This window comes from Mustelus asterias, chromosome 12 (genome assembly GCF_964213995.1).
Source record: "Mustelus asterias chromosome 12, sMusAst1.hap1.1, whole genome shotgun sequence".
Lineage (NCBI taxonomy): Eukaryota > Metazoa > Chordata > Chondrichthyes > Carcharhiniformes > Triakidae > Mustelus > Mustelus asterias.
Window position 1 is genome coordinate 92,202,084 of NC_135812.1, and position 14,229 is coordinate 92,216,312.

Here is a 14,229-nt window from a genome sequence, read left to right on the forward strand (position 1 = left end):
TCAGGGTTGACGATCAGCCACGATCATAATGAATGGCGGAACAGGATCGAAAGGCCGAATGGCCTACTCCTGCTTCTAGTTTCTGTTTTTATGTTTCTCTGAGACCTATAAATACTAAATAAAAACAGAAAGTCTTGGAAAAACTCATCCGGTCTGGCAGCGTCTGTGGAGAGCTAACCTTTCAAGTTGGAGTCTTACTCCCAGGATAGAAATGTCAATTACTAGGGGACGTAGGTTTAAGGTAGAAGGAAGAAAGTTTAAAGGAGATGTGAGAGGCAAGTTTTTTACACAGAGAGCGGTAAGTGCCTGGAATGCACTGCCAGAGGAGGCAGTAGAAGCAGATACGATAGCAACATTTAAGAGGCATCCTAACAGATATATGAATGGGCAGGGAATAGAGGGTTACGGAGCGGATAGAGGCGAAAGGTCTTTAGTTTAGAAAGGTGTCATGGGCCGGCACAGGCTTGGTGGGCCGAAGTGCCTTTTCCTGTGCTGTACTTTTCTTTGTTCCAATATGACTCTTCTTTGAAACTGAAAAGAGGCAGAACTATAATAGATTTCATGTTGTTGGAAAAGGGGGCAGGGTCAAGTTAAACAAAAATGTATGGGTAGGTTCGAGGGCGAGAGAGATTAAATGATAAAAGTGTCAGGGAACCAAGAGCTAAAGGCAGCGATAATGATTGTAGTGAGTTTTTATGAAAGCATTGGTCCAGGGGAAATGTTAATGGCAGAATCGGGGAGGGTGTGGTGTAGTGGTATTGTCACTGCACTAGTGTCCCAGACACGCAGGGTAATCCACTAGGGACCAGGGTTCAAATCCCACCACGGCAGATGGTGAAATTTGAATTCAATAAAAATCTGGAATTAAAAGTCTCTTGATGATCATGGAGCCACTATCGATTGTCGTTAAAAACTCATCGAATGTCCTTTAGGCAAGGGAATCTGCTGCTTTGCATGTGACTCCAGAAACAGCAATGTGGCTGACTCTTAAATGCCCTCTCAAATGGCCTAGCAAGGCAGTTACGGATGGGCAATAAATGCTGGCCCAGCCAGCGACGCCCACATCCAAGAACGAATTAAAAAAATAATCAAGGACAGCCATCTTGGCAAAAGATTTACCAGGATGTTGCCTGGTGTGGAGGGCATTAGCTATGAGGAGAGGTTGGAGAAACTTGGTTTGTTCTCACTGGAACGATGGACGTTGAGGGGCGACCTGATAGACGTCTACAAGATTGAGGGCATGGACAGAGTGGATAGTCAGAAGCTCTTTCCCAGGGTGGAAGAGTCAATTACCAGGAGGCACAGGTTTAAGGTGCGAGGGGGCAAGGTTTAAAGGAGATGTACGAGGCGAGTTTTTGTACACAGAGGGTGGTGGGCACCTGGAACTCGCTGCCAGGGGAGGCAGTGGAAGCAGATATGATAGTGATTTTTAAGGGGTGTCTGGATAAATACATGAATAGGATGGGAATAGAGGGATATGGTCCCTGGAAGTGTCGGGGATTTTAGTTCAGATGGGCAGCATGGTTGGTGCAGACTTGAAGGGCCTGTTTCTTTGCTGTAATTTTCTTTGTTCTTTATGTGCGGAAGCAAAAGCTTAAAAACAAGACAGAGACTGGCACTTGGCAAAAACAAATAAAATGGAGGACAGCGTTTATGGTCTGAAGTTGTTGACTCAATGTTGAGTCCAGAAGGCTGGAAAATGCCGAATTGGAAGATGAGGTGCTATCCATCCAACTTCTGTTTGGACTTCACTGTGACAATCCGAGGACTGAAATCTGGGCATGAGGGCAAGGGGTGGGGAATGACAGGAAAGTTGGGATCATGCTTGCAGATTGAGCGAAGGTGTTCCGCATCACCCAATCAGCGTTTAGTCTCCCCGGTGCAGAGGAGATCACATTGGGAACAGCGAATGCAGTCAACTACATTGCAAGCACGGTGAGAAAATCTCGGTTTCACCTGGAAGGAGTCTTTGGGCCATGGATTGTCTAGGAGGTCAAAAGGCAGGATTTCCACTTCCTGAGTTTGCTTGGCAAAGTGCCGTGGGAAAGGGTTGAAGTTCTGGGGTTGAGAGAGGAGTAGGTCAGGGTATTATGGAGGGAATGGTCCCTTTGGAATGCTGACAGGGAAGGGGAAGGGAAGGTGTGTCCGACATACCCTGCAGAAAGACAGGCCTAACAAGGGCCCGTGTGGGTGCCCATAGCCATAAAGGGAAAACTGGGGAGGGTGGTGGTGGGCACTGTTCAGGCCTCTGTTCCAGGGAGAAGCAGAAAGCTCTCAGAATGTCCTGGTGAGGAATGGAGGTGTAGAGGGATTGCACGTCCAGAGTGAAGAGGAGGTGGTTAGGGCTGGGAAACTAGAAATTGTTCAAGTGGCTGGCACGGTGGTTAGCACTGCTGCCTCACAGCACCAGAGACCCAGGTTCGATTCCCGGCTTGGGTCACTGTCTATATGGAGTTCTCCCCATGTCTGGGTGGGTTTCCTTCGGGTTCTCCGGTTTCCTCCCACAGTCTGAAAGACGTGCTGGTTAGGTGCATTGACCCAAACAGCCGCTGGAATGTGGCAACTAGGGGAATTTCACAGTAACTTCATTGCAGTGTTAATGTAAGCCTTACTTGTGACACTAATAAATAAACTTTAAGTGACGTAGAGTGTCAGAAGAATCACAAACGTAGGTGAGTAGAGACTGGACAAGGGGAGAATTAAATAGTCAAGATAGGAAGAGATAAGCTCAGGAACAGGCTGAAATGATAGGTCCATTTTCTGGCACTGTAATTGATTTTTTTTTCCCTTTTTGGAGCTAACGTATTCATCTACTTTAAAGATGCTTTCAATTGTTGGAATGAAAGTGTTGTAATGTTTAATTCTGAATCCACCCATAAGGACAGGATGGAATAAAAGGTGTAGTAGTGGCCTCTGGTGGCAGGAATCAGAATTGCAAGAGTTCAAATCAATCCATCAGCTTGCAGTTATAGTCCAGGCTCGAACCATAATAGGCATCAAACCTTCATCCCTTAGGTCATAATTAAAGATACAATGATCACAAATGTTTCTGATCCAGTCTGAGAGTTTAACTGTAAGATGTTGTAAATTCTTAATGTCTGACATTCACAAAACTCTGCTGTCTTTTTACTTTAGAAATTAATGGTCCAAACTCTGTCCCAGAAGATGATCAACAAGTCAAAAAGCTTACGGTATGAATTATTTCACAAAATGTTTGCACTACAAATACTGTTTTCTTTAACATCGTTAATTAAAAAGTGTATTAAAAGGGGGGATGTTTACAGTCAGTGTTAAGACTGAATTTGATGGAAGTATTTGGCACGATCAACTGTTTGATGCAAAATTCTAACATAACAAAACATCTCGGGCATTTGGGATGTGGCTATCACCACTTGCATCAGATCAGCTACTGAACTGTTCTCCCAAATCACTCCAGTCTCCCAACATTGTACTGTCCCTCTAACACTGGGAATTAATTCCCTAGCTTTGGGCAGCACAGTGGTTAGCACAGCTGCTTTCACAGAGCCAGGGACCTGAGTTCAATTCTGACCCAGGGTGACTGTCTGTGTGGAGTCTGCACATTCTCCCCATGTCTGCGTGGGTTTCCCCCAGGTGCTCTGGTTTCCTCCAGAGCACCTGGAGTTGTGCAGGTTAGGCGGATTGGCCATGCTAAATTGCCCCTTAGTGTCAGGGGGATTAGCAGGGTGAATATGTGGGTTATGGGGATAGGGCCTGGGTGGGGTTGTTGTCGGTGCAGGCTCGATGGGCCAAATGGCGGCCTCCTGCACTGTAGGGATTTTATGATCCTCGCTTATCTTCATATCTTCCTTAAATTCTGCGCTGTAGTTTTGATTCCCAAGGAATCTTGTCCTTTTGGGTTTGTTTAGTTTCTTGATGCCAACAAGGAGCAGCTGCACCATACAGCATGTTAATGGTTAGGGTACACAGGTGAAGGGCATTGCTTAATGAAGTACTTTAAGCATGTATAAATAGGGCATTACCCCACCAGGGTGTGAACCTCCATCCATTAATTTGTTTTGATCATTTAAGAACATAAGAACTAGGAGCAGGAGTAGGCCATCTGGCCCCTCGAGCCTGCTCCGCCATTCAATAAAATCATGGCTGATCTTTTTGTGGGCTCAGCTCCACTTACCCCACCTGCTCACCATAACCTTTAATTCCTTTACTGTTCAAAAATGTATCTATCCTTGCCTTAAAAACATTCAATGAGGTAGCCTCAACTGCTTCATTGGGCAGGGAATTCCACAGATTCACAATCCTTTGTGTGAAGAAGTTCCTCCTCAATTCAGTCCTAAATCTGCTCCCCCTTATTTTGAGCTCATGCCCCTAGTTCTGGTTTCACCTGCCAGTGGAAACAACCTCCCTGCTTCTATCTTACCCATTCCCTTCATAATCTTATATCTTTCTATAAGATCCCCCCTCATTCTTCTGAATTCTGAAAATTTGTTTTCTAACAAGGGGATAGCTGGGACACTGGCAGAGTGGGAGGAAACTGTAAAACTGAAAAACAAAACATAGCAAGCTCCCTCAGTAACAACAAGCTCTTCATCCTGGTTTCAACTTCACCAACTGGCTTGGATCCTGTTAACGCTGCGACCTTGATTCCCTCCCATCTGAGGTGCAGCCATTAACTGAGCTCCCATCCAATCGCCCACCTGGCCCACTCTCATTGTGCTGGATGTGTAGTATACCCATCTGGGTCAGAAAGTTCTGGGTCCAAGTCCCACTTCAGAGACTTGAGCACCCAAACCAGACGGGCACCTCAGTGTAGCAATGAAGGAGTGCTGCTCTGTCAGAGGTGCTGCCTTTCAAATGAGTGGCTAAACCAAACCATCTGGGGAGATAAGCAATCCAATCGTGTCACTCAAAGACAAGTGGGGAAAGTATCCTGATGATCTGGCCAATATTTATCCTTCAACCAACATCGCTGAAGCAAATGATCTGACCGTTATCACGTTGTTTGTGCGATTTCACTGTGCGTAACTTGGCTGCTGTGTTCCCTCACGTTTACAACTGTGACTCCAGTTTGAAAAGTACTTGTTTTGTTGTAAAGCACACTGGAGATCCAGAGGGTGTGAAAAATCTGAAAGAAATAAAAGTCCTTCCTTCTCTGTCTCTTCCAGGAATTAATGTTTTGTCGTTATTTTTAAACAGATAAGGCCAAGCCTCCTCAACACCACATTCCTGTTACAAACCTGCATACAAAGTGCCGTCAGTAAAATACGTGACGGGAAAGATGGTTCCAGTCGAAACACTGAACGTGTCCAGATCCTGCTGGATCTCCTGCGAGAAGAAGGGAAATATGAGGGTAAGGGATACTGTACTGTAGAGAATTTTGATAAAGCAAATTTCGGCTGTAGGTGGCACAGTGGTTAGCACTGCTGCCTCACAGTGCCAAGGACCCGGGTTCGATTCCTGGCTTGTGTCTGTGTGGAGGGAGTCTGCACGTTCTCGCCGTGTCTGCGTGGGTTTCCTCCGGGTGCTCCAGTTTCCTCCCACAGTCCAAAGATGTGCAGGTTAGATGGATTGGCCATGTTAAATTGCCCCTTGGTGTCAGGGGGATGAGGTAGGGCAAATGCATGGACTAACGGGGATAGGGCCTGGGTGGGATTGTGGTTGGTGCAGACTTGATAGACCGAATGGTCTCCTTCTGCACTGTGGGGATTCTATGATTATTATCAAGCAGCTTCAGTTCCACTCCAACGTGAAACTTGTATTGTGTAAATATTCCCTGTAATGAAAAGTCGAGCACTGAGTTAAATGAGGTTGTATTGACTCCGTAGCGACTAGATAGTCGTAATATGAATGCTTTGCAGTAGGCAAAGGAAGAAGGCAGCAGTGCTAACCACTGTGCCACCGTGCCACCCATCAGCAGTGCTAACCACTGTGCCACCGTGCCACCCATATGCCCGTAACAATACTTTGCTGTTATTCGTTGATAGAAAAGCATTGCAATGAGGGTGTGTGTGTGTTTTTACAGCACAGTTTTTGAGAACAGTGTCAGAGAGACTGATGCTGCAGCTGCGGGAGCAGGAGGAGATATCACCAAATCCAAAGGAATGGATCTGCAATGAGGCCAAGAAACTCGGTGCCCTGCAGGAGGGCGGCACATTCAGGTAACTCGGCAAAGCATGATGGATGTACATGCTGACGAACCTATTACTCTAGTTATAGGGGCTTACTTTCAGAGCCTGCACTGCAGCTACAGAACATTGGCAGCACCGAGTCTGGGTCAGAGAGCTAGAAGCCAAACCCTTGACTCGTATTGCACTGACTGAGGCCCTGTGCTGAGACCCATTGTTATGGTGATAGTCCGTCTGCTTCCTGCTGTTTTATTTTATATATAACTGTGTCTCGTTCACGTGAAGCAGAACATTTACTGCTGAAAGATACATTGAGTTGCCTTAAAGGACAACAGCAGTGTGGATACCATCCCAACTCCAACTCTTCTTAACCTTAGAATCAGAGAATCATACAGTGCAGAAGAGGCCCTTCGGCCCATCGAGTCTGCACCGACATGTGAGAAACACAAGTGAATATTGCACTACATTGAGACTTTTCTTTTCTGTTGTCACTTGCCTACATGTTTAAAGTTTATTTATTAATGCCACAAGTAGGCTTACATTAACACTGCAATGAAGCGACTAAAAATTCCCTAGTTGCCACACTCCAGCGCCTGTTCAGGTACACTGAGGGAGAATTTAACATGCCCAATGCACCTAACTGGCACGTCTTTTGGACTGTGGGAGGAAACCGGAGCACCCGGAGGAAACCCACGCAGACACGGGGAGAATGTGCAGACTCCGCACAGACAGTGACCCAAGCCAGGAATCGAACCCGGGTCCCTGGCGCTGTGAGGCAGCAGTGCTAACCACCTAATCCCATTTACCAGCATTTGGCCCATAGCCCTGAATGTTATGACGTGCCAAGTGCTCATCCAGATACTTTTTAAAGGATGTGAGGTAACCCGCCTCTACCACCCTCCCAGGCAGCGCATTCCAGACAGTCACCACCCTCTGGGTAAAAAACACTTTTTCCTCACATCCCCCCTGAACCTCCTGCCCCTCACCTTGAACTTATGTCCCCCTTATGACTGACCCTTCAACTAAGGGGAACAGCTGCTCCCTATCCACTCTGTCCATGTCTCTCATAATCTTGTACACCTCGATGGGATTGCCTTTCAGTCTTCTCTGCTCCAATGGAAACAACCCAAGCCTACGCAACCTCTTATAGTAACTTAAATGTTCCATCCCAGACAGCATCCTGGTCAATCTCCTCTGCACCCCCTCCAGTGCAATCACATTCTTACTATCAGAACCTTCACCACAGTGAGCTGATGGATAGATTGCTTCAACGATGGTCGATTGTCTTCATGGTGTAGTTGTTGTGTCCGGTCCATCTGGAGTCATTTTCCTCCTCCAGCATCTGATTCCAAATTCCTGATATTTTGGATTGCTTGAGAATGAAGGGATTCCTTCCGTCTCGGAATTCCCTTTGAAACTCAGCAATCGCTGATGAGGTTAAGCGGTGAATGCCGCATAAGTTGCACTGCGAAGGATTGCCTCATGTTCTATTTTTGTACCGAATTTCTGTGTATCAAGGGAAAGATGGAAGCGTTCCTGTATAAAGCCACTGTGTCCTGCTGTTTTCCCCACTTGTCCATCAGGAGGGTGGGAACATGACAACCTCTACCTGACACACACACACAGAGTGAGGGAGGGGGAGGGTGAATTTCGACTGGCTGGTATTGGCATGTGCAGTATTGCAAGGCAGCTTCACAGTCGCTTTGACCGGAATTTTACCGCCTCGCCCGCCACGGGAATTGGAGCAGGTGAGGGGCGGAACATGGAAAGCTTCGTTGACCCCCAGGTAGGATTTTGCGGTTTCGGCACGAGCGAAGCCGTAAAATCCCACCCTTTGTGTGAAGAGTAAATGGGGTGACTTGATTGAAACATAAGATCCTGAGGGTAGATGTGGAGAGGATGTTTCCTCCTGTGGAAGAATCTAGAACTATGGGTCATCGTTTAAATACCAGGGGGTTGTTTAAATATAAAGGGGTGACCCATTTAACACAGAGATGAGGAGAAATGTTTTCTCTCAGAGAGTTTTCTCTCTTTGGAACTCTCTTCCTCAAAAACCAATGGAACCAGAATCATTGAATATTTTTTAGGCAGAGCTTGCTAGATTTTTGATAAACAAGGGGGTGAAAGGTTATTGGGGGTGAGTGGGGATGAGGAATCGAGCTTACAATCAGACCAGTCATGACTTTGTTGAATGGTGGAACAGAATTGAAGGGCCGAGTGGCCTAATCCTGCTCCAAAATCATGTGTTTAATGTCTCATCCAAAAGCTGGTGCCTCTAACCATGCAGCACTCCCTCTGTACGGCACTGGAGTGTCAGAAACAGGACAAAAAATGGTAATTCCCCAGTGTGATGGGAAAACATTATCCCAATGTATTTTTGGGAACAGACATTCAGCAGGTGAATCCGAAACCTGCTACATTACCTGGATTAAAATAATGCAGATGTGAATGCAGTATAAGAACATTATGCATTTGTGAATGTAGTTTAAGAATATTACGCATGAAGTTTACTGAATGGAAATTCTATGCCACAGTGTGCATATTGCCATTTGCAATGGGTACAAGGCATGCTGAATGGGTGCTTCAATTCTTCACAGGATTCTCTGTGGGATTTATTTCAGCACTTCACACAGATAGAAGGCTCCTGACTGAAGTTGTACTTCATTGCATGTGCACCCCTCCTTTATGAACCAAACATGCATTGACATGCGCTGTTGTATGGATGGGGTCGTGTGCTAAGTTCACTGCCAAAGATTTGGGCTGCATTGCTACAAGATGGGCAGCACAGTGGTCAGCACTGCTGCCTCACAGCACCAGGGACCCAGGTTCGATTCCCGGCTTGGGTCACTGTCTGATTCTCCCTGTGTCTGCGTGGGTTTCCTCCGGGTGTTCCGATTTCCTCCCACAGTCCAAAAGACGTGCTGGTTAGGTGCATTGGCCATGCTAAATTCTCCCTCAGTGTTACCCGAACAGGTGCCGGGCTGTGGCGACTAGGGGATTTTCACAGTAACTTCATTGCAGTGTTAATGTAAGCCTTACTTGTGACTAAAACTTTAAAAGATGGGAATTCCTGACCCAACTTTTGAAAACATGGAACTGGGTGCTTGAAAACACACCATGCAATTAATTTCACACAAAACGGAACAGCAGTTTTTAGATCCTATGTAAATATGAATTCTCTTTGCGTCGATCATGTAGACACACACTGTGGAAGTGCATCCAGAAGACGGTTACTCCGAATCTGGCTCAGATGATTTCCATCCTGGACAGAGACTATAACCTGAATCTTCTGGTGGACCCTCAAGTGAATGAAGAGATTAAACAGCTCTGGCTCAACATCTTCAGTGACACACAGATACTGAGGGTATCTCACCAGGCAGGAAGCTCAGGGTATGGATACCTTATTCAGGTGTTGTATAGTTTTTAATGTTGCGAGTTTGTACCGTGAGTTGACACTGCTTTTATTTGTGTCAATCAAATTCAGTTATTGTTTATAACAAAAACTACATTTTGGAACCATATGGGGGTGAATTTTCCCGTCCTGCCCGCAGCAGGAATTGGAGCGGGCGAGGGGTGGACCATGGAAAGGTCCGTTGACCTCGGGCAGGATTTTCTGGTTTCAGGGCAAATGCGGCCGGAAAATCCCGCCCATATCTTTTTGGTCAATATATGCACTGATCATTTACGGATTATGCAAGTCCCGGGTTCGATTCCCGGCTCGGGTCACTGTCTGTGTGGAGTTTGCACATTCTCCTCGTGTCTGCGTGGGTTTCCTCCGGGTGCTCCGGTTTCCTCCCACAGTCCAAAGATGTGCGGGTTAGGTTGATTGGCCAGGTTAAAAAATTGCCCCTTAGAGTCCTGGGATGCGTAGGTTAGAGGGATTAGCGGGTAAAATATGTGGGGGTAGGGCCTGGGTGGGATTGTGGTCGGTGCAGACTCGATGGGCCGAATGGCCTCCTTCTGCACTGTAGGGTTTCTATGATTCTATGAATGACCGATTTTCACCTTTGTAACTGAATTATTTCACATGCTTACATGTGACACTAATAGTATGAATAACAAAATGTCTAGCCAAAGACATCCGATGCCCTTGTTTTGGTGTGTGTGGGTGGACCTCAGATGCCCTTGTTTTGGTGTGTGTGTGTGGACCTCAGATGTCTTTGTTTTGTTCCTTACGTAATTACAATGCGGTAATACAAAATGACATTCTTTTTCCATTAGGCCAAAGACGGAGGAAATACCAGTCGATCACAAAGTGAACAAAGGACCTGGAGAGGTTCCCTGTGCTGCCCCTTTCAGCTGGCTGGTTAAAGAATACATTGACCAGTTGTGGGTTGAATTCCAGTATTTGGGAGGTATTGCTCATTTTAAACTCAATCCATTAATTTCCACTTCTTATCCATGATATCAATCCTATGCATGACTTTAAAGCACTAAGTGACAGAGTGTGACTGTTTGAACATTCTTGGCCAAGTCGTCCGATGTTTGACTGATAACAGGAGGTCACTTGTTATGAGTTGTGGAAATCGCTTGTGGAAAAATAGAAGTTAAGGAACTGCTGCAGGAAGAGGGCGGTGCTACTTTATTTGGCTTTCTTGTTTATTGAGTTACTATTAGTGTCACAAGTAGGCTTACATTAACACTGCAGTGAAGTTTCTGTGAAAATCTCCTAGTCGCCACACACTGGTGCCTGATCGGGTACACTGAGGGAGAATTTAGTCTAGTCAATGCACCTAACCAGCACATTTTTCATACTGTGGGAGGAAACCGGAGCACCCAGAGGAAATCCACGCAGACATGGGGAGAACATGTAGACTTTGCATAGACAGTGACCCAAACCGGGAATCGAACCCAGTTCTCTGGCGCTGTGAGGCAGCAGTGCTAACCACCGTGCCACCCATACCAGGACCTATATGCGAACATTCTACATGCATCAATGTACGTATTCTAGCAGTTTTCACTGTTGAGGCCTTGTTGTGCACTTGTCCATCCAACTTCAGCACTGAAGTTAGCCATCTGTTCACTGTATGCTTGGTGGACTGGTTTTAGTGAAGTCCAATTTGGATCAGTTTTAATTTGACAAGAGGATTTATTTCACCTCAGCGTTTATAGTTGTCTCTGAAAGCATTTTCAGGAAACATTACAGGAACATTCCAACTTTAAAATTTCAGGCTCAGAGCGAGGTAAAATTGTAAATAATTTACATTTGAGCAAACCGTGTTGGTCATTTACTTTAAATTTTGCACATGTGAAATTGTTCTCAAAACCATCACAACTTTTTGTTTGCTTAATAATCACAAAAATAGGATAATACCAAACCCTGCATGGAGGTCTTGTGGCACAGTAGGTAGTATCCCTGCTTCTGAGCCAGAAGCTCTGGGTTCGAGTCCCACCCCCGGACTTGATGGCCAAGGAAGGTGCGCTCATAATGAGGCCAAACAGGTTGAGTGCCAACCTGCAAAATCCTTCCAACACATCAATGGCCGGCGGTAAGAGTGGGAGAGACTCCTGGTCAGCCATGCTTGATGTGGAGTGGCGCCCCTCAAGCAAGAAGTCTCTTGTGACAGGTTAGTGATTTGGAAGAAAATCATTAGGTGTGAGAAAAGAAGCAACAACAAACAGTGCAAAAAAAACAAGACGTGCTTTTTAATCGCTTATTTTTGGAATATGTAAAGAATTATGTTGTGAAAAATCTAATAAGACTTAAAGGGCTGCATTTTCAGTGGGAGTGATCCCTGTTTACGGGAACAGGGAAGTTCATCCCTAAAATCGTTCCACAATCTTAGCACAGCTGGAACAGATTATTGAGAATTTTCAAGGAAGTCCCAACTTATAAATAATGCACTTTTTTTTCTCTCTGTTTTTCTACTTCTTGAAGTGTTTTACAAGTGTTTATTTAATTCAAATGCCTGATTACAAACCAAGTTAATCTCTCTGGATTTCTTTTCTTTGATGAGATGAGGGCATTGCTGGCTAGGCCAGCATTCATTGCCCATCCCTACTTGCCCAGAACATTTGTATGTTTTCAGAATGGGGTGTACTGATGCAACGTCTCATCAACCCTTTTCCATCCTACTGTTACCTCTAGACTGGATACAGATCGGGCAGTGGGAGGCGTTCTGGTATGGTGGGTCACCTGGGGGGCGGGGGGGCGGGGGGGGGTTGTGTGTGTGCGTGTGGGCTGTCCCCTGTAGGGGTTGTGTGTGCGCGCGCTGTCCCCTGTAGGGGTTGTGTGTGTGTGCGGACTGTCCCCTGTGAGGGGTGTGTGTGCGGGCTGTCCCCTGTGAGGGTTGTGTGTGTGGTGTGTGTGTGTGGGCTGTCCCCTGTGAGGGTTGTGTGTGTGTGCGGGCTGTCCTCTGTGGGGGCTGAGTGCGGGCTCTCCCCTGTGAGGCTGGGTCTGGGTGTTTAAAAAGTTACCCTGGAGTCAGAAGTGGTGTTTTTTCCTCCTAACTCTTTCAGAATAACTATCAGGGTGAAACTGGCAGAACCAACAATGGTTAGCAATTTAAATCACTTTTGTTGGATGTTTCCCAGCCCAGCACAATTGTACAGAGGAAGTTAGCGCTTCTTGGCAATTGCCGAGTAAACCCTGACATGGGAATTCCCAAAGGGATTCCCCAGCACATCATTGGGGCACCCCCCCGCCCCCCCCCCCCCAGCCGCCGCCAAATGTGCCGCTGGGAAGCGTGGAGATTACGGGCCAATATGCCAACTTCAATGAGTTAATAAATAATCGGTATGTTTTTGTTTGACTCGTCTTCTATCCGACCTCAATGTCACATTATAAAATATTCCTCTCATTCAGGAGCAGCTGACAGAGACGGGACAAAAATGCTGAAATTTGTCGATAGTTTTAACGGAAGTAAGCTCGGAGAGTACCTAGGACGTCAAAGCAAAGAATCAAAGTGTGACCTTGGTCAGCGATACCTAACTGATTTTATTTTGATGACCGTAAATATCTCGTCGTGCATTGAAGTTAAGGTAAATCTGATAATGGTCGGGAAAAAGCCTGCAATGTTTCTTCTACCTTTCCTAACTAATCATTGAACTGGGCACATACCATGTAGATTGAACTTTCCAGTTGCCTCATCTACTTAGGCCCCTCATATCTAAAGGGGACCCCTCCACAGTGTGTACCAGTAAGACTGCTAACTGAGGTGACGCATCCTTAGCTGAACTAAATGGGGCATCTGAACTTCATCTCATCAGATTGTCACCTCATTGACATTAAAGGAACAGCCTGCGCAGTGTAAAATCCATTCACTTCAGTGACGGAATGAAGGATTCTTCGACCGAGTATTTGCTACAAAGGTAAAATAAAGTGGTTTCCAATGAAAGTACGAGGACTGACCACATTACTGACTGGCCTTGGCGTTAGAAATTGACAAGTGTGTACTAGAAATGGTCCACTAATAAACATCATTGACATAGGAGTGCTTGCAACTGGAAACTAAGGGCCCTGTTTTACCATTGCGTCGCGTGCGTTTTCAGGCGCGAAAACGTGGTAAAGTCGGGTGTGAGGCCATTAACGTGATCCGCGTCCGCGCAGATTGCCACTTTACCGAAACCCGGGAATGGCCACAATCCGATTCGCGCCCGAAACGGGCGCAACAGCGATTTAAATGTATTTGCATGCATTTAAATTGAATTAACGAACTGCCCGCCCAACTCTATCAGCATTTCCCCCTTTACCACCGCGTTCGCCGATCCGGAATCGCGCCGAAATGGACCTGCTAAATAAAAGTCTGAATCGGGTGCTCCAGCTGCTGAAGAGTGCGTTCAGAGCTTCCAACGGCTCCCTGACTCAGATCAGTGGTTGGCGGGGTGGGGGGGGGGGGGGGAGGCAGGTCAGATGTTCCTCTTGGGGGGGGTTGGAGTGAGGCCAGATCATTCTCTTTGGGGGGGGGAGGGGAGAGTGAGGCCAGATCGTTCTTGTGGTGGGGTGGGGAGGCGGAGGTGGGAGGCAGGTAAGATGTATCTCTGGTGGGCGGGGGGTGGGGGCTGATCGCTCACTGGTGGGGGGGGTGATGGATCTCTGGTGGGGGGCAGGGAGGGTTCGCTGCCACTCTGCGGGCGATCGGTGGGGGAAAGGGGGCAGAGGGTCGCGATCAGTCTGGGTAGCGGG

General features: G+C 46.6%; 1 protein-coding gene across 2 annotated transcripts in view; it reads left to right on the top strand.

Annotated features, from left to right (window-relative positions):
• LOC144501703 (E3 ubiquitin-protein ligase rnf213-alpha-like) overlaps positions 1 to 14,229 on the top strand; it is a 181,837-nt gene that overhangs the window by 103,983 nt on the left and 63,625 nt on the right. For both annotated transcript variants that reach the window (XM_078225645.1, XM_078225646.1), the window contains exons 37-42: positions 3,136 to 3,191; positions 5,176 to 5,329; positions 6,002 to 6,137; positions 9,303 to 9,494; positions 10,326 to 10,459; positions 12,910 to 13,085. In XM_078225645.1, the coding sequence (XP_078081771.1) occupies positions 3,136 to 3,191; positions 5,176 to 5,329; positions 6,002 to 6,137; positions 9,303 to 9,494; positions 10,326 to 10,459; positions 12,910 to 13,085 (848 nt within the window). The remainder of the gene's footprint in view (positions 1 to 3,135; positions 3,192 to 5,175; positions 5,330 to 6,001; positions 6,138 to 9,302; positions 9,495 to 10,325; positions 10,460 to 12,909; positions 13,086 to 14,229) is intronic.